At 35.8% G+C, this 24,778-nt stretch overlaps 1 protein-coding gene across 5 annotated transcripts in view; it reads left to right on the forward strand.

The window, feature by feature from the left end:
• Positions 1–682: 682 nt before the first annotated feature.
• Positions 683–24,778, forward strand: part of CPLANE1 (ciliogenesis and planar polarity effector 1) — a 55,661-nt gene continuing 31,565 nt past the window's right edge. For 4 of the 5 annotated variants that reach the window (XM_027878708.1, XM_027878710.1, XM_027878711.1 and 1 more), the window contains exons 1-25: positions 683–883; positions 1,033–1,185; positions 2,007–2,142; positions 2,331–2,450; positions 3,304–3,530; positions 3,878–3,984; positions 5,416–5,572; positions 6,341–6,444; positions 6,585–6,767; positions 8,168–8,417; positions 9,456–9,608; positions 10,847–11,601; positions 13,109–13,293; positions 14,198–14,278; positions 15,023–15,187; positions 15,921–16,094; positions 17,858–18,086; positions 18,324–18,457; positions 19,785–20,002; positions 20,288–20,452; positions 21,465–21,603; positions 22,019–22,128; positions 23,227–23,388; positions 23,551–23,659; positions 24,015–24,324. In XM_027878708.1, coding sequence (XP_027734509.1) covers positions 1,105–1,185; positions 2,007–2,142; positions 2,331–2,450; positions 3,304–3,530; positions 3,878–3,984; positions 5,416–5,572; positions 6,341–6,444; positions 6,585–6,767; positions 8,168–8,417; positions 9,456–9,608; positions 10,847–11,601; positions 13,109–13,293; positions 14,198–14,278; positions 15,023–15,187; positions 15,921–16,094; positions 17,858–18,086; positions 18,324–18,457; positions 19,785–20,002; positions 20,288–20,452; positions 21,465–21,603; positions 22,019–22,128; positions 23,227–23,388; positions 23,551–23,659; positions 24,015–24,324 — 4,454 coding nt within the window. In that variant the 5' untranslated portion in view covers positions 683–883; positions 1,033–1,104. The remainder of the gene's footprint in view (positions 884–1,032; positions 1,186–2,006; positions 2,143–2,330; positions 2,451–3,303; positions 3,531–3,877; positions 3,985–5,415; positions 5,573–6,340; positions 6,445–6,584; positions 6,768–8,167; positions 8,418–9,455; positions 9,609–10,846; positions 11,602–13,108; positions 13,294–14,197; positions 14,279–15,022; positions 15,188–15,920; positions 16,095–17,857; positions 18,087–18,323; positions 18,458–19,784; positions 20,003–20,287; positions 20,453–21,464; positions 21,604–22,018; positions 22,129–23,226; positions 23,389–23,550; positions 23,660–24,014; positions 24,325–24,778) is intronic. The other variant, XM_027878709.1, reaches the window with a different exon arrangement.

The following is a 24,778-nucleotide window of genomic DNA, read 5'->3' on the forward strand; positions in this document are numbered from 1 at the left end:
GACAGGCGCTCCAGCCCCCTGATCATCGCTGCCCTCCTCTGGACCCGCTCTAACGGGTGTATCTCCTTCCTGTGTTGGGAACCCCAGAGCTGGGCGCAATGCTACAGGTGGGGTATCACCAGGGCAGAGCAGAGGCGCAGAATCGCCTATGTCGTCCTGCTGGCTGCGCCACTTTGGATGCAGTTCGGGATGCCGTTGGCTTTCTGGGCTGCGAGCGAGGCTCCCACCCAGCTCGCCAAGCCGGCGGGCTCAGAAGTCGAGGGGTAGCGGGCGGTTGCACGGTGAGCCCGGCTCGGGAAGCCAGAGGAAGGGCGGGACCCTTCCTCCCAGCTGGACCATCCCACCGGGATGCCTGTGGAGCCAGGCGGGCGGGGCAGTGCTGGGGCGGCGCTGCGGCTGCGCCCTGCGCTGGCCCGGCCCGGCAGTTGCGGCAGCGCGGGGGGAGCGCGGCGGGACTGGGGCTGGAGCAGAGCCGGAGACGGAGCCGACAGGTCGGGGCTCTCCCGGCTCTGCGGCTCCAACGAGTTAGCATCGCTTTGGGCCCTCCGCTGTTGGTGCGCCGAGGGGGGAGCTCGCACAAGCAGGGCGGGTTCCCGAGGATGGCGCCCGGAGGCGGCGGGGGCAGCCGGTGCCGCCCCCCCTTCCCCAGGCACGGCTGAGCGGCTGGCCCCGCTCCGAGCCGGCCCTCCTGGGGCCGTCCCAGCCACTGGAATTCCTGATCCTCTGCCCTAGGAGGCTGCGGGGCGTTTCCTGCGTTTTTAGAGTTCTCAGTAATGTACTTTGTCTTGAGGCTTCTCTCTCTCAACACGTGAAGAGGGTGTAATTACCCCCCACGGCTGAACAGCACATCGCCCGTGAGCTGCCCGGGCGAAAACTGAGCTTGGAAATACGGGATAGCTTCGCTTCTGCTTGTGCTCAGCGGGAAGCTGTTGTAGTCAAGACTTTGCGTCTGGATTCCCGCCTTCTGCTCCCACCCCCACGTAACAGAAACTTCCGGTCCTTTTTTTTGTTTGCTTGTTTTTCCTTTCTTCAGATTCTTTATGAGTGTGTGAAAGAGCCACTCTTTGCTCTTCTGTATAATGGTTACCTAGAGGCTCAATAAGAATGGAGATTAAGCTCGATGTGCTCATCTCTACGTCTATCAAGCAAAGAAAACCGTGGCCTCGCATCTCATGGGTTGGACAGGTAAGTGTAATGAACTTCTATTTAAATAAAATTCTGCTAAGAGTACGGTTTCTAATTATGCAATACTTCGCACTTCCACTTACTTGAGGAGGGTGTGGGTAAAAAAAGCCTCAGGAAGTGATTTGGATGCATTTTAAGAGTTATTAAAATAAATTGCTTGGGGTTTTATCTTATTGACGTGAGGCTGGAGATTCAAGATTTCTCAGAGAAACAATTCGGAGCCTATTTGTTTTCCTTCACAAAAGACCTGTCCATTATATGAGATTGTTGTTTTGATGGTTCTAGTTTTTCATGACTTTTTACAGTATGTTGTGGGAAATGCGAACAATTATTTTTTCCCCCTTGCATCCTGCATTTGCTAAAAGACATGCTTTCTTAGACTTTTTTTATAAAGCAAGAGTAATTTTTTTTCTCATCTATGATTGAAATTTAAGTAGGTAGTAATTTGAGGCCAGTTCTTTTTATTATTATTATTGGAATCAATGACAAATATCTCACTAAATTAAGCACTACTTGATAGTGTCCAATTTTTGTTGTCTTTTTAGCACATAGAGTTACTTTGAATAAGTTTTTAATAATGACTGTAAAATTAGTTTGGTAGTTTAAAACCTGAGAATCACATTCATCTGTAGGTTGATGCTAGATATGGTCTTGTACTGTAAAGCAGATGTGCCAAAGAATGAAGTTAGTATGTAATTGCAGCTCTTAACAGTTTTATTATTATTATTATTTGCTGTAATATTTTTTATCTCTGCATTATTTTACAGGCTTGTGTAGAAAATAACATTAAAAATTTAAATGCTCTTTTGTTATTTTAACAGGAAAAAGAGGCCATTTTTCTTCTAGATGGTAAACATATAAATGAAATTAACCTGGTATCAGGGAAGACAAGGAAGAAAATCCCTCAGCTGCAGTCATTGTTGAAAAATGTGGTTGTCTTAACAACATCAGGAAATGGTGAAGTATAATATCTCATGTATTATAAGTTCATGTTATTTTATTTGTATTTGTAACAGTCTAGAAAGGATATCTAAAGGATCTGCCAGTTTACTGTCAACTTTAGAACTGTGGCTAAGATAGAAGAGCAGTAATTTAAGTACTTCACAATAATATCCTTTAAAACTTCTCTCCCCCAATGAACACAGCTGCTTGGTTGGCAGGAATACTTACAACAGGAGAGCTCTTTCTTTGGAATAAAGATCAGGACTGTTTGAAAATTGTGCCAGCCATTGAAGAGTCCAGGAAAGTAGTGGCAGCAGCACAAGGTAGATTCTTTGAATTAATCATGTGAAAAATGGAATAGACGTAAAGTTGTTTTCATTTCCTTAAATCTTATTTCATGAGGAATTTTCCCATTATTTTGCATTTGTATAATTTGTATGCTAGCTCAACTTTGGCAAATGTCCTTTTTGTAATTTGAATGGTACAGGTATTTATTTTTAGTAATCCCCTGTAAGTAGTAATTCATTTTCAAGAGCTGTACGTGTAGATTTAATTGTTAGTTTTTAACTGTTCAATTCCTGACTAGGTTATTAATACTTTAGAGCAGATGTACATCTGATGTAAACAGTATATGGATAACCTGAAGCTTGTTCTTGTGGGTTTTATGACATATACTAGCTGAGAGAACAAAATGAAGGCACATATTTGCAAATTTAAATATCAAACATTGTCATGTCTTGGATAATATCAGTGATACCAGCTTGTAAAGTGAAGTATTGTACAAGCAATTCTGACATTTCAGGGAAGATTAGTAGTTCATTTAGGAGCTAAAGGTAATACATAGTAGAGCACCTACACATTTATTGCTTCTTTCAATGAAAGACAGGTTTCAAGAAAGATAATCTCGAGAAACATCTCTGATGGTTGAGTTTGGTGGGAAAGATAATTCATAGCATGCATAAAAATTGGACATAGCTGCCCAAGGTCTGCTATCACTGGTGAAACTGGAAAGGAGAGATACTTAAGGTGACAACTTGGATTTCTTTTGATAGACAAGAAGAGAAATTTCCTGTCTCCATTCTTTTAAATTTTATATCTAACAAAGGAACGTCAACTATCCTGACACATTGTTTTGTTTGTTGGTTTTTGTTGTGTTTGGTTTTTATTTTCTCCCAGAGTGTTTAATGAGGTTGTACTTGTATGTATCTGGAGATGGCAGAAAGGCATTATTAACTACTCCTACAGCATGTGTCTTTTTGTGGGAGAGCACAGAACATGAAAATACATCTTATAAAAACTCATCTTCTGGGCGTTGGACGCAAATTTTACCCGATGAATCAGTCATGTTGCCTTCTGCTGAAGAAAAAGAAGTTGGATTGCATGCTGCTTTCATACAAAATGAGGTAAAAAATAAACCCTTAAGCAATCATTTTATTTCTTAATTGAATCAGAGCAAAAGAATCTATAGTGAATTTTGAGAGCAATATCTGCCTGTTTGGTATTGTGTGTAGACTTAATAGTTCAGCTCATGATACATTTAATGACAACATGAGAACAACCCTACTGGATCAGATCAGGGTTTATCTGGCCCTTTAATATTCCTACCAGCCCTTACATTCCTGAATGACAACATCGCGTTATTTAATCTGAATTGTAGTAGTTATTGATTTAATTGTATAGATGATTAAAGAGAAAATTGTGTGTAATGGGCCTTTGGGGTTTGTTTTGATTATGTTCTTTTTTCCCACAGATACTGGGTGATTGCTGTTTATGCACTTTTGTATTTTACTCTGGAGAGTGTTTGGTGCTCACATTTTTGATTCTTCGATGGCACAAAAATACCTTTGAACATGTTAGGTCAGTTCAAATATATCTGAAGTTACAATAGCTTAAGGTGCATTTTAGTTATTATTTAGAGCTGGGATTCAGAGCTGCGATTGAACACATTTATGTGGGTGTCCAATTAGCCTGTGGTTACAAATACTTACTTATGTGTACATATGTAAGTTCACAACGTGCCCTCTGTCAGTTTAAAGCCCTTCTGCCCTGTTCTGTCACTACATGGTCCTTGTAATTAATGTAACAGCATTTACTTATGTATTCCATATTTCATTATTAGCTTATATCTAAATAAAACTGAGTGTATTTATCATTTTCCATTGGTGGCTATGCATACATGTACATGTCTGTGTACATGTTTTACTATCAGAGTTTTTCAATCATGCTAATAGAATGTTTTTGGTTTTTTTTCTCATATTGCTTATGTATCTTATATTTTCTTATATTTCTTATACTCTGCAGCCATGAATGTCCTGAATACACTTTCCTCTTCTTTGTTATGCACATTTGTGTATTTTGTTTGTTTTCTGGTCCCCTTTTCATCTCTTTTGCTTGGCTATGAAAGAGCAGGTGTGTGTTTCTCTGGGTTGGGACTGCATATTGAAATAATTATAATGATTATAAATTTATAATTATATAAATTATAAATTTATAATTATAATAATTATAAAAATTATAATGATACAACCACGTAAAAATGCAACTGAGTGATAGTCTGGAGCACAGATTCCTCTTCCTAGCTGAGATACACAAATCTATAAGTTTAAATAGAAATATCCTCTGCAGGTGTCATTTGAATAACTTTCTACAGTTTTACTCTAAACTTGATATGTTACAACTGCCTTTTTTATATGATACCCCTTTGATACTGACTTAGTAATGGTGTCCTCCTTGACCTAATGTCCACTCAATTTATCAGTAGCATGATAGTGTCTTTCAGGTAATACAGAAAGTGAAATGGAGCATAACATACTCAGAGTAGAAATGCATACATATATGTAGCAATTGCAGCATGAAATCATAACCACATCCAATAATGAGGCAACTTCTTCATTCAGAGCAGCATACTGTTGATTTTCAAATTCTGAGTATTCTTGTGTTGGATAGTGTTATAAGGTTTGAGAAAGTTGTTCCTGACTAGAATGCAACTGCCTTAATTGTGTCATGCATCTATATCTATATCTATTTGTATGTATAGGCTATATGTATACATATAGCCCAAATTCCTGTCCTGTAAAAATAATTCTCAATGCTAGGACATAATGTTTAAACTTGTGTAAATACAAAATATTTTTTTCATTTGTAAGGCATTTGAAGAAAAGTAGGTTTGATTTTTTTTATTTTTCATGCTTTATATAGTTTTGTCTTGCATGGTTTTTTACTATAATGAACCATCCCATTCAGCATAATGTAATCACTTGGTTTTATTGTCTTTTTGTTGGTATCCAGTTCTTTGCCATACCAGATCCGGTGGGTACAGCAGACTTGTTCCCTTGTTAACTTGGTTCCTCATTGTGTGTCTGTAAAGTCAAGAGGAGCTTTGCTATGTGCATTTGCAAGAGATGGACTTCTGCTTGCAGTAGCTGTTAATCAAGCTGATCCAAAGGTACGAGTGATAGTGCATCATTTAAGCTAATATTGCGGTTTAAATAAAATGGTAGCAGGTTTCAAAACCACAATTTTAGGATGATTTGTCGGGGTTCATAGAGGTAAGTGGGATTATATTCGCATTTATATCCATAGCTAAAAAATTCTGCTACAGCTTGTAGTGTTTTGAATGTGGTGTTCAGTTAGAAGTCCGTGTAAGGTCCTCTGTAATTTCTAATCTTCAATGAAAGAAATTAATTTCAGTTACTGTATTGTATCTGCAAAGATTCTTGGTGATTCTCAGTCAAGCCTCAGCCTAATATGTATTAGAGGTTATGTTCCCACTTCGTAATGTTATTACTGTTAACAACTCAGGTCAAATCCTAATGTACTTTTTAGTGCTGATGATGACAGGTAGTATGGACCACCTTATTTGGTGTCCTAGGCTGGGATGATGCAGTCCTTCAAAGCTCCAGCTGTGAATTACTAATAAGACTACAGAAGAGTGATCTTTTATTAAGTGTTTCAGAAAAGTTATTTTAATGAGAATATCAAATTATCTTTTGAGTGTATTATAGTCCTTAATTATTTTTCAAATGTAGAATTAGGTATAAAATTTAATACTGTAACAGTAATAAATACTGAAGTGCAATGTCACTTTCATGTGTAATAACATTTCCATTGCATCAAATAGACTGTTATTTAGTAATAGACTTCTTTTTTATAGTAGAGATGTTTTGATATACAAGCATTTATGTATATCTTTTCATTTGTTTTTTCTTTCTAGGCCACTCAGATTTTGTTTTTAAACACATTGAATTTTGTTACTATTTCGGGTAGCCTTAAAGGTTGTAGTAGCAAAAGTAACACAGTCCCATCCAAGTTAATCAGGTCAGTGATTGATACTGTTTCTGCTGCTGTTGAGGGTTTTTTTAGTTTTGTGTTGCCATTGGTTTGTTTTATAACTATTCTAAACTTCTGATGCGGAAATTTGACAGAGAAATAAATATTTTTTTACCTGTCTAATTTAGATCTTACTGGGTTGGTGATATGAGTTGGACTCCTGATAGCCTTTTCTTGGCTTGCATGTTAAAACGTGGATCTTTGATTTTATTGACATGCATGGGTGAATTGGTGACCTTAATTGCATCTGGCTGCTCTGTAGAGTTTGGACCAGCACAGTTTATTCCATTTCATCCACTAATAACATACAGGTAAAAGGGTTTGAATGTTTCTATGTTTCTGTCTTATGGTCTTACTTTACTTTCTATCATATTTATTATAATTTTACATAAAAGTAATCTTTCAAATTCACTCTCTTACTTGTCTTCTCAGTATCTGTTTCTCATTCATAGTTCTCTCCTTTTTCTTATAATGGGTTTGTCGTGATGAAAGTTGACATTGTGACGATGTGAGTATACCTCAAGTGATTTGCTTTTCTAGAAGTGTTTCTATTAGTAATTAAAAATAGCATGTTTTTGTGATGTAAGAAGAAATTAAATTTAAGGAGGTACTAGAAGTGCAAATTTATTTTAATCTGGTGCTATTTCTCTGCTAACAATTTAATTTTACCTGTAGAACTTGATATAAAAATTTCCACATCAGATATTGTAGATAACGTATTTGCATGGACGAAAACTAATTAGTTTTTAAAACGTTCTTTTGGGATTCTGCAGATCTAAATTTTGAAATCATGCTACTGGGTGCATGAGGGGATAGAGGGATCTCTGATAACACTCTTTAACATAAACTGAAAGTTACAGAAAATAATGTAGTCCCAATAATTAGAGGAAACAGAATGTAAAGTTTAAATTTTTTAAAATCCTATTAAATTTGATTGACTTAAGCCAGATAGTATGTAAATGAAATATCTGATAAAGAGATTCAGAACATTATGATACCTTCTTGCACTACCTGGTTGAAAATTCGAGTACTAAAATATATTAAAATACCTGAATTATGGTTATTTATTGCAGGTATGCAGCTAGGGTTTTTTTCAAATAAATACAAACAGTAATTTGGCAAAAATGTGTTAGGAGGCTAATATTAGAATACACCCATAAAGCAGCTTTCTGGAACTCGTTAAGGAGGGTTTTCTGTGTAAGGAAAGACTTTGTAAGACCTCTTTTGAAAGGGAAGACTTTTGTGTTTATATGTTTTTCTTTAGAATATCTGAACTGATACTGAAATCATAAGATTAATATCTTGAAGGATTTTTATTTTTCATATATGACTTCAAATTTCATCTTGAAGTGTTTGTCATCCCTAGTAAGAGTTAGAAAACAATATATAATATAGAAATTTAAAGTCAAATTATGAAAAATTACTATGCTTATTAATGAAATAATAAATAGGTACCAAAAGCTGATTTTATTTTTATCTAAATTAGAAAAAGTTGCTACTGCAGCAAAATATTGGCATCTTACATGTATAAATATTGTGTCCATAGTGCTCACCCTGCAAAAATTTATACGCTTCTGTAGGATTCTGAGAGGAGTAATTGGGATAGCATATTCTGTGGTATTAGGTGTTCTTAAGTTATTTCTTCTCTCTTCTGTTCATGATTATTACATATGAGAGTTGCCTCCTAATTTTTGATGTATCTTTGCTTCAGACAGCAGCACTCATTTTGTCAAGACTCTGGCCAATCTCCTGCTTCTTCAGACTCTGAGCGTGACCTTATGAGACAGAGATTCTCTGTTGCTTCACATTCAAAATTACCCTACCTCATTGTCTCTGATGGATATATGATAACAGTGCTTAGATTTCCTAACAACTTTTCACCATCAGGATTTATAAGATCCCTTTTGCTTGATTCAACTCAACAGCTTGAGAATATTCGTCGGAATTTGCTGAACTTCAAGGTAGAGCTATGAATTAGTAGGCTTTAAGTAAAAAACTTTATTTGTATGAAAATGTGTGATTTCTAAACTGAGTACCTCAGTTTAGTTTAGTGTGATATTTTCATAATTCTTTGAATTCTGAAGTTGTTTTGAGAATAATGTTGGTCTGCAAAACAATGAATACCGTTTTCCTGAAATTTTGTTCCTTTCGTGTCTGGGTGATATTTCAGTAAAATGTAGTGAAGGGGATAATCTTAACTGTCCTATATTACTTTTTTCTGCAAAAGAAATAGGGACTTCTGCTTCTATAGAGTTGGTTCAGAGCATTGACAGGAATTAAACTACTCTGATCAACTCATCCTTTCAGAATGATCAAAAAAGGATTCTGTAAATCCTCTATCTTAGGCTGCTGCTGTTTTAGAGCAGTCAGCAGCAGTCCCAGTGATGCAGTGTGCATGTGTCCTCTGCCAATGTTGGCAATTAAAGCTTGCTTAAAGCATTTTTTGTTTATTTTTCTGTCACTTCTAAATTGAGCTAAGTTTGGGAGAAAGGAAACCAGTGAAAGGGAAGGTCTTGCAGCCATTAGCAACTATGTAAGATATAATAGATATTTAGTTCAGAATTTTTGTGTTTGATGGTAGAATACAACTTCTCTTACAATTCAGTTGCTATTTTAGATTTTTGGAGAAGTGAGTTATTATGGTATTCATGCATAAGCTAGAATAGTGAGGAAGGATTTGGGGATTTAAAGAGCTACATTCTTAGTTAGCATGCAAGAAAACCTGACATACAGGGGAACTTGTAGGGCATTTTTGGGGATGAAAAAAGCGGATTTTTTCAGTATGAAGCAAACTAAAGTTGTCTGGTGCTTTCCCGAAGCATGGTGAAATGACAACTTGTTTCTTTGTAACATATGCTTGCAGACCTGTTCTCCCTTTCTGTCTGGGACTTCTGAGCTGAAGCTTTTAACAGAAGTAACCAATTTCTTTAACTTATTTATGAACTGTCTGTTTTGTTCAAGACTGATAATATGTTTTCTGTTATTTTTATTTCTTTCAGTCTAAAGGGAGATCTCGGTGTTTAAGATCACTGTTGTCTTTAAAAGCTAGTCTTTCAAAACAAGTTCAAAACCAAAGTTCCATCTTTTCCGCCCTTCCAAAGTTCCTGGAGAAAGACACAACAGAAATGAGTGAGATACCTATGGATTTACTGGTACTTAATAGCATTTTTCCAATTATAACTGTGAAACTATTTAATTTTAAGGAATTCTATATAGAAAGAATGGTGTTTTTCTTCGAATATAGATATATTTGCTCTTATTATATATATTTAAAGTAATTCAATATTGGGTGAATTATCATTTTCTCTGTAGGTGTGAGGAATAGGCTTACTTTTTTTCAATGGATTCTTGATTTTAATTTTCAAACATCTTATTTCTTTCAGCAGTGCATTAACATTTTGAAGAATATGGGCTAATCTACATGTACCTCAGTTTATTGTATTTTAATAGAATTGTAGAATGTTTTGGGTTGGAAGGGACCTTAAAGATCGCCTTGTTGCAACAGGAACAGGGGCCACCTTCTCCTAGATCAGGTTGCCCAGAGCCCCATCTGGCCTGGCCTTGGACACTTCCGAGGATGGGGCATCCAATTCTCTGGACAAGTTCTTCCAGTGGCTCACCACCCTCAGAGTAAAGAATTTCTGCCAACTGTTTAATCTGAAACTGCCCTCTTTCTGTTTAAAGCCACTCCTTCTTGTCCTCTTGTTTTACGTGCCGGTGTAAAAAGTCCCTTTCCATCTTTCTTGTAGCCCCTTTTACATACTGGAAGTTGCTATTACCTTCACTTTATATAAAATGTAACATTACAGTGTTGGATATACTGGAGCTGTAGAGTATATTAATAAGAATCCTTATCCTTAGTAAATAAGATACTTATATTTATCTTCAGTTTTGGAGGATTCTTTCAGCAATTCCAAAATGCATGTGTCTTTTGTAATAGTGGCCCTAGGATCATAGTTATTGTACAGCCTTTCCCAGCTCCATTTCTGCATTTCACTTTTGTGGTTTAGTTTGTTCTCTAAAGCTTTAGAGCTTTTGTTAAATGGCTTTTATATCTTACAGGTATCTGGCAAAAACTCTTTCTCATATTCTGGACTTAGTGAAGGATGAGGTTTCACTTTCTAGTATAAAATCTACTGCTCTGTTGGCTGTGTAATTTTGTTGGTTTTGTTGTTAGGTAATTTAATTTCTGTCTGCCCAACTATTGCAAATAACCACATTTAATTTGAGATCAAGATGAAACTGCTGTGAATTAAACTTCTAGCATTTAAGCAAATCAATTAAGCATAAAGATTTCATTTTTAAGGCTGACTAAATGGTGATTCCATGCAGACTGCTCTCTCTCAATAAACTTAACTTATACTTGATTGGGTTTTTTTGTCTGATTTAGGATTATGAAGAAGAATCAGATGATGAAAAGCAGTTTTACAGTAGCTCTTCCACCTTCCATAACCAAAGAATCCTTTCAATTGTTGGTAAAGCTGATCAAGGCCACTTAGAATTTGCGTCAATGTTTGATACTATGCATGCAGATGATATTGAAGAGAAAGATAAATCATCGCTGAAACTAAATTCCATTCAAAAAAACCTCCTTACTGCATGGCAGATAGGGATTTCAAAAGATATGGAAGAGAAGGATACATTGCTGAACTACACAGTGAACTGCATTATCCATTTTTTCAGCATTGTTCAGTTTGTGAAATGTTCTTTGCTAAACCAGGATACATCTTTAAACAAGTCTGTGAAGAATACTCAATGGATGCATTGTGTCCTAAAATATTTTCAGCAGTGTTTGACTGTCTTGTGCTGGCATTCAAGAGCCAGAGTGACTGCACATGTGGCAAAGCTGACATTAGAAACTTTAAAACTGCTGCTTATACAGCAACAAGATCAGTTGTTCTCAAAAAACCTTCTGGCATGCTTCTGTCTTTTAAAAATGGTTTCTCACACTCTGAGTAGTGTGTGTGTATTACAGTATGAGAATTTTTTTGCATCTCCTGATGGTAATGTTCTTGTGGAACTGGACTCCCTTACTGTGCCTATTTTCTTAGTGCTTGATGACAATACTACTCAGCAGTTCAGCTCGCTGAAATCTCTACTTAAAGAGCCTCCTCGAGTAAACTATGATGCAAAAACAGAAAGAAGGTATGAATAATCTTTGCATGGGACAATAAAAATATGCAGGACAACAAGGGGATGTGGCTCAGCCAGCATCGGTTTGTGAAAACCAGATCCTTCCTGGCCAACATGATCTCCTTTTATGACCAGGAGTTCTAATGGCTGAACTCAGTGATCTTAAGGGTGTTTTCCAACATAAATAATTCTATATACTGGAACAAAATTTTATCAGTTACACTGTGATTGCAACATCCCTTTGTTTTTTTATTCTGTCTTTTACTCAATAGAAAGGTATGATAATCTGTTAAAGCATGCAGATTAAGCCTCAGACTGTAGATGAATATAGTTAAGTTGTGGTGGCTAGAATAATTACTGCAAATTAATTCAGAGATAACTGATGGGTTGACAGCTCACACTGGGTCTGGTAGTACAGCATCACTCCAAGTATTGTAACTTTGGGTGCTTTAGCTGCCTCTTGTGCAGCTTGTCCTTCACAGTTCCAAATTCTATGGAGCAAGACCCTGCTCATATGCAACATATCAACACTGTCAATTAGTCAACAAATTTTGTATTGATTATGGATATGGTGCCTCAGAGCAATAGGAAAAAGCCCAGTCTGTGGAAGCTTACTAAACTATGAGAGTTACTTTTTCTTAGAAAATACACACATAAACTTGGAAGACACTTTAAAGTGTACTATCCAGCTATTGGGAAAGAACATTATTATCGCTGGAGTATTTCTGTACTGCAGAACTCAAATGGATAGAAGTGTATTATTCATACAAGCAGGATTTTCTCTTTCAGAGATTTAGAACCAAAGAAGTATTTTAACTCATAAATTTAATTTTACTACAGTAAAATATATTTCCTCAGTAATCTTATAATAATGTGTTCATTTCAAATCTGATTGGCAAATTTCAGTTGTCTCTGAGAAGATAACTCATGTTTTTTATTAATTGTGATCCAGGAACTGAGCACTCTGCCTATATGTGTTATGGAAGCAGCAGTACTTGGGAAGAAGATGCAGAGGTGTTGCCGTTCTGTGCAAGCTTTTTAAAGTCCCTAACAATGTATATTTGCTTGTATCACCAAGCTTGTTACATATCTGAGCTGATACATCTAATAGGACTAAGCTGGACAACAGCATAAAAGTGTGTCCTAAAAGTGTGCTCTGTAGTCTTGTTTTCCTGTCTTTGCTTTTTTGTGTATCCTTTAATTCTATTTTTAATCAGTCTTTATAAGCACCATACTGATATCTGTTTTGTGGTTTCTCTGTCTGAGATTATCTCGTTTCCCCATTGTTTAGCTAGCAAGGGGAATAATTTTGAGGGTGTTTGGGTGTTTAAAGTAGATTGCTGTGTTTAGCCAAATTCAGAAGAATGAATGTTTTTTTCTCCTAATTGTAGTCAAGAAAGTAGTTGATGTAATTTAATTTACAGGTACACAATGTAAAATACAAGGAAGTAAGAAATTTATGTAAGTAACTTTGTTAATTCTTGCTTAATTTCATAATATTATACTTCTTGAAATACAGGTTGATTGTACTATGGCGATTATTATATAAGAAAGTGATTTGGTATCAGGTGCACCTGAAAAGAAAAGTGAACAAGAATGTAGAAGAAGCTTCTGTTGTCTCTTTGCTTATAAGTCACATACAAGCAACCCTCCAATCTTCAGGAGTGACATTAGAACAACATCTGAAGATTAATTCTGTATCTGGTTAGTACAAATGTTAGGTAGTTGCATAGTCAACTAAATACTAGGAAAATTAGGTCTAGCTTAATAACAATCAATAATTGACTACCAGATTTTAAAAAAGTTAATAATGTGACTTTTCTTAAAATTCTTTTCAGAATTCCATCTTAAATACTTAATGTCCTGGTACGCCTGTAGATTGTAGATAATCTTTAGAGCTTGTGGAGCAAAATAAAAAGAATAAATTGACTTCAGTTTGCTTTGAACCATGTCCTAAAGAACCTGAAAATTTGAATTCTGATCTCCTTTGAACTATGTTATTTGCCCTGAAGTAAATGGGCATCATAATGTGTTTCTTACTGGATTTTTGTGTTCATTCCATGTGATCATTGTGGATACGACCATGTTGTGTACACAAATGTAGTCAGCCTCAACTAAGCATCTATATTAGTGTAACCTAAAGTAATAGACCTAATCTATCATATTTATTTTGCCAACAGTCTATGGCTGTAGCCTAATGTCTTACACATTACTGTCCTATGTTCTGCCTTCCTTTTCACTTCTACACGGCTAAGCTCAGCTTCCCATTTATGTCTCCCACCACAACACTGCTTCATCTCCATATTCCTGATCTCTCTCCCTTAAATAACACTTCTAGACTCTGTTCCTACATAACTCCATACAATACATTAACTTTTCCTGGAGAGGAGCTAATATATTACCTGTTCTGGTGAGGAGTGTTCAAAGTAATCTTTGCTCATATGGTCCAAACTTAGATTTAACTGTGAGAGTAGGAATTTGCTAGAGGCTCACATATTTTACTCTGCTTTTCATAAATCTTTAATACTGAAGTTAAGTGCATGTGTGTTTGCATATGTAAAAGTAACCATGTAGAGCTTTTAATTTGTTGCATATGTGACTTTTATAGGTGAAGAGCAATTCCTTTTAGGCTCCTACAGAGAATCTGTTGACACTTGGAAAAGTTCTCTTTGTGACACCAAGACAAAAGGTAGGGGGATAAAATCTTTCTTGGGGGCAGAAGGGGTAAATTGTGTAATCCTTAACATAGTCACTCATTACTTCATTTACCCTTCAAAAAAAAAGGGTGGGAAACAAAAAGAATGCACATTTGAAATTAGGCTGGGATTTGAATAGAGATCAGTTAAAACTTAAATCTAGTTGATTTCTGAGAAAATTCTGTGCATATCTATTTTAGTATCAAAGCTTTCTTGTGATTATGAAATACTTGGTACAGAAAAGCTCTAGATATATTTGAGAGTAAGAAAGAGAGAATGAAAACCAGATGAATGAAAATCAATTCCTTTAGTAGCTGTAAAATGAAAAGACTTAGTGTTTGGAAATTCTGAGAAAAATATTCAGAATATTGGAAGCTTGGTGGATGTTTAAGCAATTTCATTGTGGTTTAGGCATTCCTTCTTTGAAGGCTAAACTCCCTTAAGTTCTCTTGTCTTTATATCTTAACAGTTATACACAGTATTATTTTGAAAATTACTGTATCTCTAGAAGTAAAAATGTTGTAGCTGAGCATTAACTTAAGTTACTTAGAGGTTGTAGAAAGATCATATCCTAAAATAACTGCTCCTGATAAACATACACTTCTTCAAGTGTATGTTTATGTAGTTATGTTTCTGGAGAGGAAAGAGCTCTTATTTTCACTCACTGCATCTGATTTTGTGTTTATTGTTTCTTCTCCAACTGGACTTCTGCCCTGTTTTTTTATCTTTTAATACAGGAGGAAAAAGAACATGTTTTCTTCAGACTAGATATTATCTTTCAGTATTATTTTGCCACCTGTATCAGTATAACTTGTGTGAAGCTCAGGGACTCTGTGATCATTTGGTAGGAGAGATTCTAAGGCGATCACAACTTTCAGCAAGTCAGATGGAAAAATTTTCTGGTATGTTTAAATTACCTAAAAGTGTGATAAAGTATGTTGAGACTATTTGAATAACTTGGTGTCTAATTTCTATACCATTACACACACACTTAACAGCATACTTTTGTCTTTGCACTGTACTGAAGTCTGTTTTCAGTGACTTCCAAGATCTTTTTCTGACTCTCAGATATCTTTCAGCAACACTTGTTGGAATGTGTGCTTAGACAACTTTCATTGTATAATTAATAGTGAAAGCAATATCTTAGACTCAAATCCACTCAAGGAAAGACTTTGGATAATAAGAATAAGGGGGAAATGATGTGATTTCATTTTATATTCATTTAGTATTTTTTATTATACAACATGATAAAATAGTGGATTTTATTTTGGTCATCAGTACTAAGTTGACAGTGAGGTGTTTTTGCAGATGTTTGTGAATTTTATCTCTGTTAAGTCTGATTCTAAGTAAAATCTAAATTTCCAAATTTAAACAGGTGGGGGTTTGACCCAGTGTTACTCTAAATTATGATACTAGAGGTTTACCTCCGGCCATTATAAATCTATTATAAAACTCTTCCAGTATTAATGTAATTTGTGATTAGTGTAAGTTCTGAAAGCTTTCCAAGAAATTAAATGTTTGCTTGTTTTAAAGAAATGTTTAACTTCTTTAAAATTAAATCTTCATGATTAAACAATTTTAACATTCAAATGTAATATTTTCCTCATAATGTTTTAATTTTATGTGGTTTTTTAGATACCAAATATTTTCAGCATGAGCTATGGATGGTAACCAGCATTCATACTGACACTGCCATGGCTGTGATTCGGTCCATGGCACGATTCATGGCTGCTTATTTCACAAATCAGCTGCTCTATATCTTTCCCCCGCACAGTGTTGACATCCTGCATCCACTTCACATCAAACAAGGTATTTTCTCTAAAAGCAGTTAAATTTGTCTAAATCTTTAAAATTTTTCACATGTATATCAATGCTGTCTGTTAGGTTTCAACTTGGTCATCAAGTTAGCTTTTCCATGAAGTACAAAACTGGCTCAGTGAGCACTTTCCCCAGCTCCCTCAGTACCCCTGGATGGATCCTATCCAACTCTGTAGATCTCTGTGTCTTAAGTGGTCTAGTCCGTAGCTGACCATTTTCCCTGGAATTGTGGAGGCTTCATTCTGCTCTCTGTTCCTGTATTTCATCTCAAGGGGCTCAGTAACTGGGGAACAACTGGTCTTACTATTAAAGACTCATGCGGGGAAGGCAGTTAAGTGTGTCAGCCTTTTTGTCATCCTTTTTATCGCAGTTATGCCTAAAGATCTGGCTCTGACTGACTTTGATCCTCCCAAAAGTGAGAAAAAGGGGGTGCTTAACAAATAGTTGAATTGAGTCTGATATGTTGTGACCCAAACTGAAAAGCCAGAGGAAAGTTTTTTTGCTAATCTAACAGTAAAGCTCCTGGAATCCAAAATGCTTCAGACACCATATTGTCAAAACAAGTGGGAATGCCAGATCGGTTTGTTGTTGAACTCAAGTAGTACTTGTTAGTTAAAGTCCTGCTTTTCAGCCTTTTTGTGAGAATATTTATCTTAATAAGTGGTTTATGTGTTTTCTGCAAGAGATTCCATTTAAAGATTCCCCTTATTAGGAAACTTGTGTTGTCAGTATTAATTTTTTCCTCAGGAATGTAGATTTATTTGGAGGTATTTTAAGCACTCTACCAGTAGGTCAATATTATAACACTGGATACTTTTTCACGGTGTTAACTTATTTTGATTGATTATTTTTTCTGTAGTGTATTTGAATACACTGACTATTTTTAATGTTTCCGTACTACAGAAACTCTACATTTGTATATGTTTCTTTCTTTGTGGTTTTTTGGATGTTTTGATTGAACAGCTTTCCGGATGAAAACTACAAAATAAGACCTTGATTTTAATACTTGCATTAGACAAAGATCCATGTACGTGGTGAGGCAGTCTTGGTAAAATTATGTAGCACAAACTGGGTTAGTGTGAAGATCTCCCTAAATAATGCCATTTTTTGAGCAGTAAACAGAAACTGCGAGAGAAGCAAATAACTCCTTAGAATTAATGCTGATCAGCATCCCTCCAGAAGAACTAGGATGTAAAACCTTGAAAAACAATTCTAAATCTGCAGAAACAAGGAAATACTAAATTTGTCTGAAGGTTGTCTCTATATACTCTCCTAAAATCACAGAACCACAGAATGTTATGTAACATTCTTTCTCTAAAATGCATTTTAGGATTCTGTCCTCTGCAATAAAGCAGGGAAGTGAGTACAAACACCATAGGTACACTAAGAAAACTTTCAGAATTTCCATTTATCTTGGGTGTACTCTCTGGTATATCCTATGGATATGTGGCATATCTGCAAATGGTCTATCAGCATGATTAAGTCTTTAAATTAAGAAAAAACCCACAAGTTTTGCACTTGCTTGCATATCCCACATTATTAAGCAGAAAAATAGCCTACTCTTAACTCATCATTATATCATAGCATGAGCTGCATCTGCCTGCTGCAGATAAACTCCATAGTGAGCCTCTAAAAGTAAAGAGCAATTGTACACTGAAATTAATCCAAAAGCAATGTGAACAAATGAGCTCTAGATTATTCATGTGATAGCATGCATTTTTATGTAAACTTTAAGATGTGTTTTTTGTTTACAGACTTATCTCCTCGTGTTATTCCACTGCAACACTGTTTGGTTACCAGAGCTGTCAGGGAACAGAACCTTTCATCTGTGTGGACAGCTGAATATGCTCTTGATTTATTCTTTATTGGTGGACTCATCCCAGAAGCTGTGTGGTTAGCACACACACTTGGGGACTGGAAACTGTCTGTTTCAATTGGTCTGGCCTACCAGCTGTATTGTCAGAACTCTGAAGGATTCTCAAGGTAAATTTGAGTTTGGAATTAGTGTGTTGTATTTTGTTATGAGTTACCTGCATGAAGTTTTTTGTGACATGGAATATCCTTTCCTCAAAAATTCATATTCCCAGACTCACAGTAGGTGTAGGACTTAATATGTTATTGTTAGTAATTTTGGCTTAAATATTCATTTAAGAGACCTTCATTGCATTATGTATGGCTATTACTTTGTTATTCATGAGCAGTTTCTTATTATACTTTCAGACTGAAAAACACAGAGCATCACCTGCCTTTAGGCCTATCACCAATGCAGACTTTTCAGGAGAAGTTACAATGTTTTCTAGGGCAGCCAGTAACTTCTGAAACATCAGGACATATTGAATACAAGAAGTTTACAGGTACTTAAAATCAAAAATGATTGTGGTTATTTTTCATACTATTTGTCTACATATTCTGTGTTATACTCTGTCTTAGAAAGAAACAGCTAGCAAGGCTGAGGGTGGATTCCTAGTAGGCACATACACAAATACACATCCCATCATGAGCCTTGTGCAATCTCAAAAAGCTCTTTCTCTTCATTCTGTAGTGTGTCCTATCCTTCTTGACAGTAACCTCTCTCAAGCCAAGAGGTACTGAAGGGAGCCTCTCCCATTGGCTCATCTTAATGGGTTTCATAGGTGGGCCCTGGGGCTGATGGCTCTCCTGGGAAAAGCCTGAACAGGTGTCCATTTCTCTGAGTGCATAGTTTGCTGTTGTGCATCTCTGGGCTTGTGGACATAAGCCTTTGGGTGGATTTTTCTACTCTGAGTAGATGGGTCTAGGGTACTATTCAGTCTCTGTGGTCCTTTGTATGTGTGTAGATGAGATTTAATACTTTAATTTAATACTTTACTGCTGAAATTCACAAAATTAGGTACATCAACCTGTCCTTATATACATTTTACAGAAAGTGTACTGACACAATCTCTATTTCTCACTCTCTTTTTGTGTGTTTGAAAACCACATTTCAAGTTCCTGTTAGCAGGTGGATGTTAGTTAATCTTTTTCTAAGCCATATTCCAAAGACTGTGTAATTAGAATCATAGAATCTATGACTATGTGCTTCTTCTTTTGTACTCAGTTCCCAGGATTTTATTTCAAGTAGGCATATACGTGTCTATGTTTCACGTATGTGTGCTGTATATAACAATCTATAAGTATGATAAGTAGTTGGAAAGATTTGACAGGATTTACTTTAAGACAAGCAGGAATAGTAAAAATGCAAGAAGAGCAGTAGAATTCTATGTTAATTTCATGAACCAGTTAATGATGTATGTTAAATGTCCTTCTGCCTCTAGGAGGTGAGGAAAAGATGTACCAGTATGTAAAAGAGATCCAACAAAAGAGATCCTTGATCTTTGTGCTTACTGATAAAGGAGTTGTTTTAGTCATTATTAATAGTGTATCTAGTTTATGCCTGCTTGGTAAGAATGATTTGCCAGAATTTTATTCCAACCAAATGCCTGGCTGAAATGTTCTCTATCTAGAAAGGCAGTAGCTTACCCGTTAACAGGGAATATTTAAAATTAAGAATTGAATACTATTTAAAACTGTGAGGGATCTTAAAGCAAGTAGATGAGATCTACAATTGTAATAGATGAATGGAAATTCTGAGAAAATAGCCTAATGTCAAAATGAAGGGCTGTGTATTGAGTCAGTTAATTTTCTCTGCTTAATATTTTATAGATCCCATTGAAGAGGAAGATGTAGATGTTCTTTATAGTTCAATACAGGAACTGCTGAAAGCAGCTGTTATGGCAGATGCTGATATTCTCTCAGGGACATTTCAGCTTTTGATGGATTCTGCCAAGGATCTCAGCAGAAAATTGTACGGTTTGGTTCCAGCTGGGCTCTATCTTCCAGCACCACCATTATACTGTCCTCAACCAGCTTCCCTCAGTGAAGTAAGTATGTGTGACAGAAGTTTCTTGGGTCTTAGTTTGAATGTATTAATGAAGTAACCATGATCTTTGTTCTGGTTCCTTTCAACTTATTTTTCTGGGTTTTTCCCATTTCCGTTCATTTACTTAAGTGACACCATAGTGATAAGAAACTAGATGTGCCTCTGTGTTTTTTTCATGAAGGATCTATGCTGTGAAGCAGAAGGGAAATACTTCCAGGGGCCGAAACAACATTTAGGTATATGTCCTTTCTAATTTTGGGTGTTGTTTTTTTTTTTCATTTTTCAGGAAGATGGCGAAGACATTCTTTTAAAAGTGGAGAGAGAAATTCGTCAGAAAGTGTCAGGAGTTCTTCAGCGAATTATCTTGCTCTTCCGGGCTGCTCGTTGTTCTTGCCCATCAGCACAGTGGTATATTACACAACTGAAGTGGGCAAGAAAAGTTATGCAGAAAGTAAGCATTTAACTGTTTTTTTTAATAACTTGATTATCAGTCATAAATATTACTGACAAGCTTGCAGGTGCATTGCAGAAGTGTTCAGTCTCACCGGGGCTTTGATGTCATGTTTTTTTTAACACAGTGTCATCTCATTTTACACTGTATGTTTATTTTTTTTAGGAAACCAGAACTTAAAGATATCAGGTATCTTAATTCATAAGGTGTTTCTTTCTGTGTGTCTTTCTGTTCCTACTTGGTAAAATTCTTTTCCATTTGAAAGGAACAAGCAAATTTTAGTTGGGAGTTATAGCTGTTGGCTGGAAATATGTTCCTGCTCACTTCAGGTAGAGGGGTCACCTTAGTGCTCAAGATTTATAAGAATATCATTCTACTTTTGTGCAATTTTTTTGTGCGGAAGAAAGATCGGAATATATTGATTAAATTTTTTGTGTAAAGTCAGGTTTTTCTTAGATAATTTTTACACAGCTACTTAAAGAAGGTTGACTTACCCACAGAAGGGAGTGTGTGTGACTCGACCCCCTGCACCAGCATTAATGCAGTGATCCAGATCAGGAATGGTCTGACTGACAAATAATTCCTTCTCTTTGCACACCGCATGGTCACATGCTTAATACTGGCACAGGAAAGTGATCAGATGTCCCAACTGAAACTGGAGGGAAAACTAGTCCACCTTGGCAACAGCAATGTGGACTGTGTTGGATTAATCTGGTTTCTTGATTGTGATCTTTGTTGTTCTTACACTTGGTTACTCCTGTATCTCATGGTAATCACAAGTACTATTCAAACAATAACATTTTTTATGCCATACCTCATGCTGAACATGTTTCTGTAAAAGAATTTTCAAAATAGTGATTTGAAGAAAATGGTAGGCAAGCTTAAGGGAGCTTACTGTTGTTCTGCTAATAACTGAGAGGCTGTTCATTTAGCAGTGATATATATAAAATGTCAACTAAATTTTTTTTCCATTTTGATTGTTTATTTATTTCTTGATTTTTGCTATTTGTAGATTCGAATAAAAGGATCTCTTCCTTTGCTGAGTCCATTCCCAGAGACTTTGCTTCGCTACTGCAATTTCTGCACTGTTTTGTATGGAACTGCATCTTCTGAACCCTATCAGTTGGATGATATTACCTGTAAAATTTTAGGTCTGTATGAAATAACATTGACTAACGTAGAGCTAGAAAAAAGAACACCACTAAAAATCCGCAGATGCAAATAAACTCTTATTAGCTTGAAATAGTATCTTGCAGTGTGTGCAGAAAGGCATTCCTTTTCCAGGTTTTATGTTAGCTATCAAAACTCTTATTCTAAAATGTGCTCTTCTGGATTTGTGGTGGGGGTGCATGTTACAGACCTGACAGGTGTGAGAGACCATGAGCACAAAATGGTACTGAAGAGTTCTAGCTGCAGAGCAATATTGAACAATCAAGAATGAGTAATTCCTTTCTCCAAAACTACTGTTAGGATAATGTGAATTACTTCATCGTAGCTAAAAATTCCAAGCTGTTCTATTTAACTTATTTAAATAGCATGTCAGTGTATCTCATGTTTGTGTTGTAGGTTGGTTCAGAGAGTTATGTGCATTATGTTGGATGTTTCATGTTCGTGAAAAATTGTCTGACAACTGTAGGCGGTACCAAGCTGCAAGAGAAAATATTAACACTATGCAGGTAATTGTATTAGTAGTATAGTAAAAATACATTTTAATTGCAGGAAGCTATGAGAAGAATCCTAAAGGTCTACTATATATTTCTGTGAGAACTTCTATTTGCTTAACAGGACAAAATGATCACAGTGCTACAATGTGCAGCATGTAGTTGATGCTACAGAATAGTGCTATCCATGTGAACTCCATCTTCCTAACAGTATTTCTGTTGGGCATTTGCTTGGTATTTAACTCAGATAATTGAAGAGATACTGCCATAAGAGTATTTACTATAGTATTACTATACTTGTTGTCTACCTAAATATTTACTTCCTGGTTTGGTCTTTTTTTTTACCATCAGGTTAAGATATTTTGGGTATTTCCTTACTATGTGTATTTAATACACAAAAAATGGGGTTAAATATTGTGTTAAATCTACATGGTTTTCAAAAATACTGAAAACTATTAAAACTTAATCATGTTTCTCTGCTTATACCCATACAAATTGATGTCAGAGATCAAGGAACAAAAAGAAAGAAACTACTAATGTATTTGTCATATGTTCTGTGAGAAGTCCAAAATTTTTTTCATCAAAAAAAACCCCCTCCAGATAAATAAGACGTCTCTGTTTCAAGTGGTAGAATATTCTGATTTTTCAATGAGAGAGAAAATACTGACTGTTTCAAAATAGACTGAACCATCTTGAAAGCCAGACTTAATTATCTTGATGTCAAGAAAGAATTTATGATCACCTTAAGTCACAGTAGAATTATTTACTTTGTCTGATAATTCAGTATTTTTAATCTGTTGCATGTAGTTTAGTCAAATTCTCAAGTTTTACTATAAATGACTGCAAACAGTCATTCAGCAGAGTGTTAATGGAATCATTTCCTAAGGTGATTTAAAAAAAGCTCTTTTTTTCCATCCTTTTTCTTTAATGTACATTATGATTGATTACAACCTTGATCTGTCTCCTAGCATTGTACACTTCTGTGCTTGGTAGTTAAGTAAGAGATTCTTATTTTTTATTGGCTAGGAAGAACATTAGCATTTGCAATGTATGAATAATTTTGCCGAAATATATTGTCCATATCAATCAATGTTTCTGGTGATTTTTTTTTAGGATCTGAAGCAGAATGAACATGATGCCTCCACAGTTGAGCATTGTCTGAATGCAGTGGGGTGGGCTTGTCGAATGCTTCCTTTCTGCAGGTTCATGAATGCTGAAGAATTAGTTCAAGATGTAATTTTGAGTCTGCTTGGAGAATTGCCGCCAATGAAAAAGGTAGAATAAATTAAAGCTAGAATAAAAGCAGTAAAAATTATCACAAATATTTCTTCTCCTTGGAAAAGCTACTAGTCAGGTTTTCTAGTGGTGTAAGTTCTGTGGGAAAAGATACCTTACCTGTATGCTGGCTACTGAAAAAGATGTGGTTTTTTTGTGCAGGTGGCAGAGATTTTTGTAAAAGCATTTCCTAATCCTGAAGATATCAGGGTTCCACTAAGGGATAAATATAATGCACTTCAACAGCGACTCAGACACAGTATTGTTAAAGGTAATGTTCATCCGTCTTCAGGATGTATTAAACAAACTTTGTTTTTTTCCTTACTTATTAATGGCATATTATTGTGACTGTACCTTCTTTCATACCCCAAGCAAAACAATTATTGTAGTTTCTAGTTAGACAGCTTTGAGTTTTTTGACAAATTCTATATTTTCTTTCTGATACATCTATACCAATTACAGAGTGTCATGACTTTCAAGTTGTTGGTTGTCTTCACTTTGTAATAGTTTATTTCTGTATTTCTAAATGGCTATAATTTATTGTTTTAATTTAAAACTAATTCATATCTTAAATTGAGAAATTAATTGAAAGCTGAAAATTGAAAAATTGGTTTTCTTTCTTTCAGTAGGTCCTGAAAATGAAGAAAGTATGTCTGTTGTTATACAGGCTAGTGAAGAAGCGAGAAAGAAGGCCTTGAGACGTGTAATAAGGAACATAGGCCCTATAGAAATTCATATTTGGGAGCCAGCAGAAGAGGAGGCAGCAGACGATAAGGAACACTGTTATGACAGATTCTCAATAGGCACTAGTCTAAGCACAAGCACTCTTACTGATCTTGGGAATCCTCAGGTATATAGTGATGCTGACACAGCAGACATGCTTTCTGATGCTTTGTGTGCTGAAGAAGTGAGAGCTCAAACACCTTCATTCCAAAGGTATGAAAAAAATTGCAACAGGAAGCTATCAGTTTAAACTGGGGTGAGGGGGAAGGAAAAAAATTAGTTGTCTTCTGCTGATCAAGTAATGTTTTCACCAAACAGGATAACTGTCATCTTGAGTGATTTAAAGAATCACAAATTTACCAAATCTAAGAACTGCTAATGTTATATCAGTTGGTATGGGTCTAATATGTTATTGAAGTGCAAGTTATTATCAGCTATGTCGACATTCTTATCTGTTACTGCCTCATTTTTGTCTACGGGAAAACTATGGATTCTGCATTTGATTAATTTGCCACCTTAACATTGTATTAATGTCGTTTTGGGTTTGTTAGTTTGCCCTTTTTAATACTAAAGAAAGAAAAGGAACTAATGTTGCATTTAGTTATTTTTTCATGTAATTCTTCTTGAAATGGATTTTGGTGTTAACAGTTCTTATGTTTATTGCCTT

This window comes from Empidonax traillii, unplaced genomic scaffold (genome assembly GCF_003031625.1).
Source record: "Empidonax traillii isolate 1590-97213 ecotype Southwest subspecies unplaced genomic scaffold, ASM303162v1 scaffold44:size1908036, whole genome shotgun sequence".
Classification (NCBI taxonomy): Eukaryota; Metazoa; Chordata; class Aves; order Passeriformes; family Tyrannidae; genus Empidonax; species Empidonax traillii.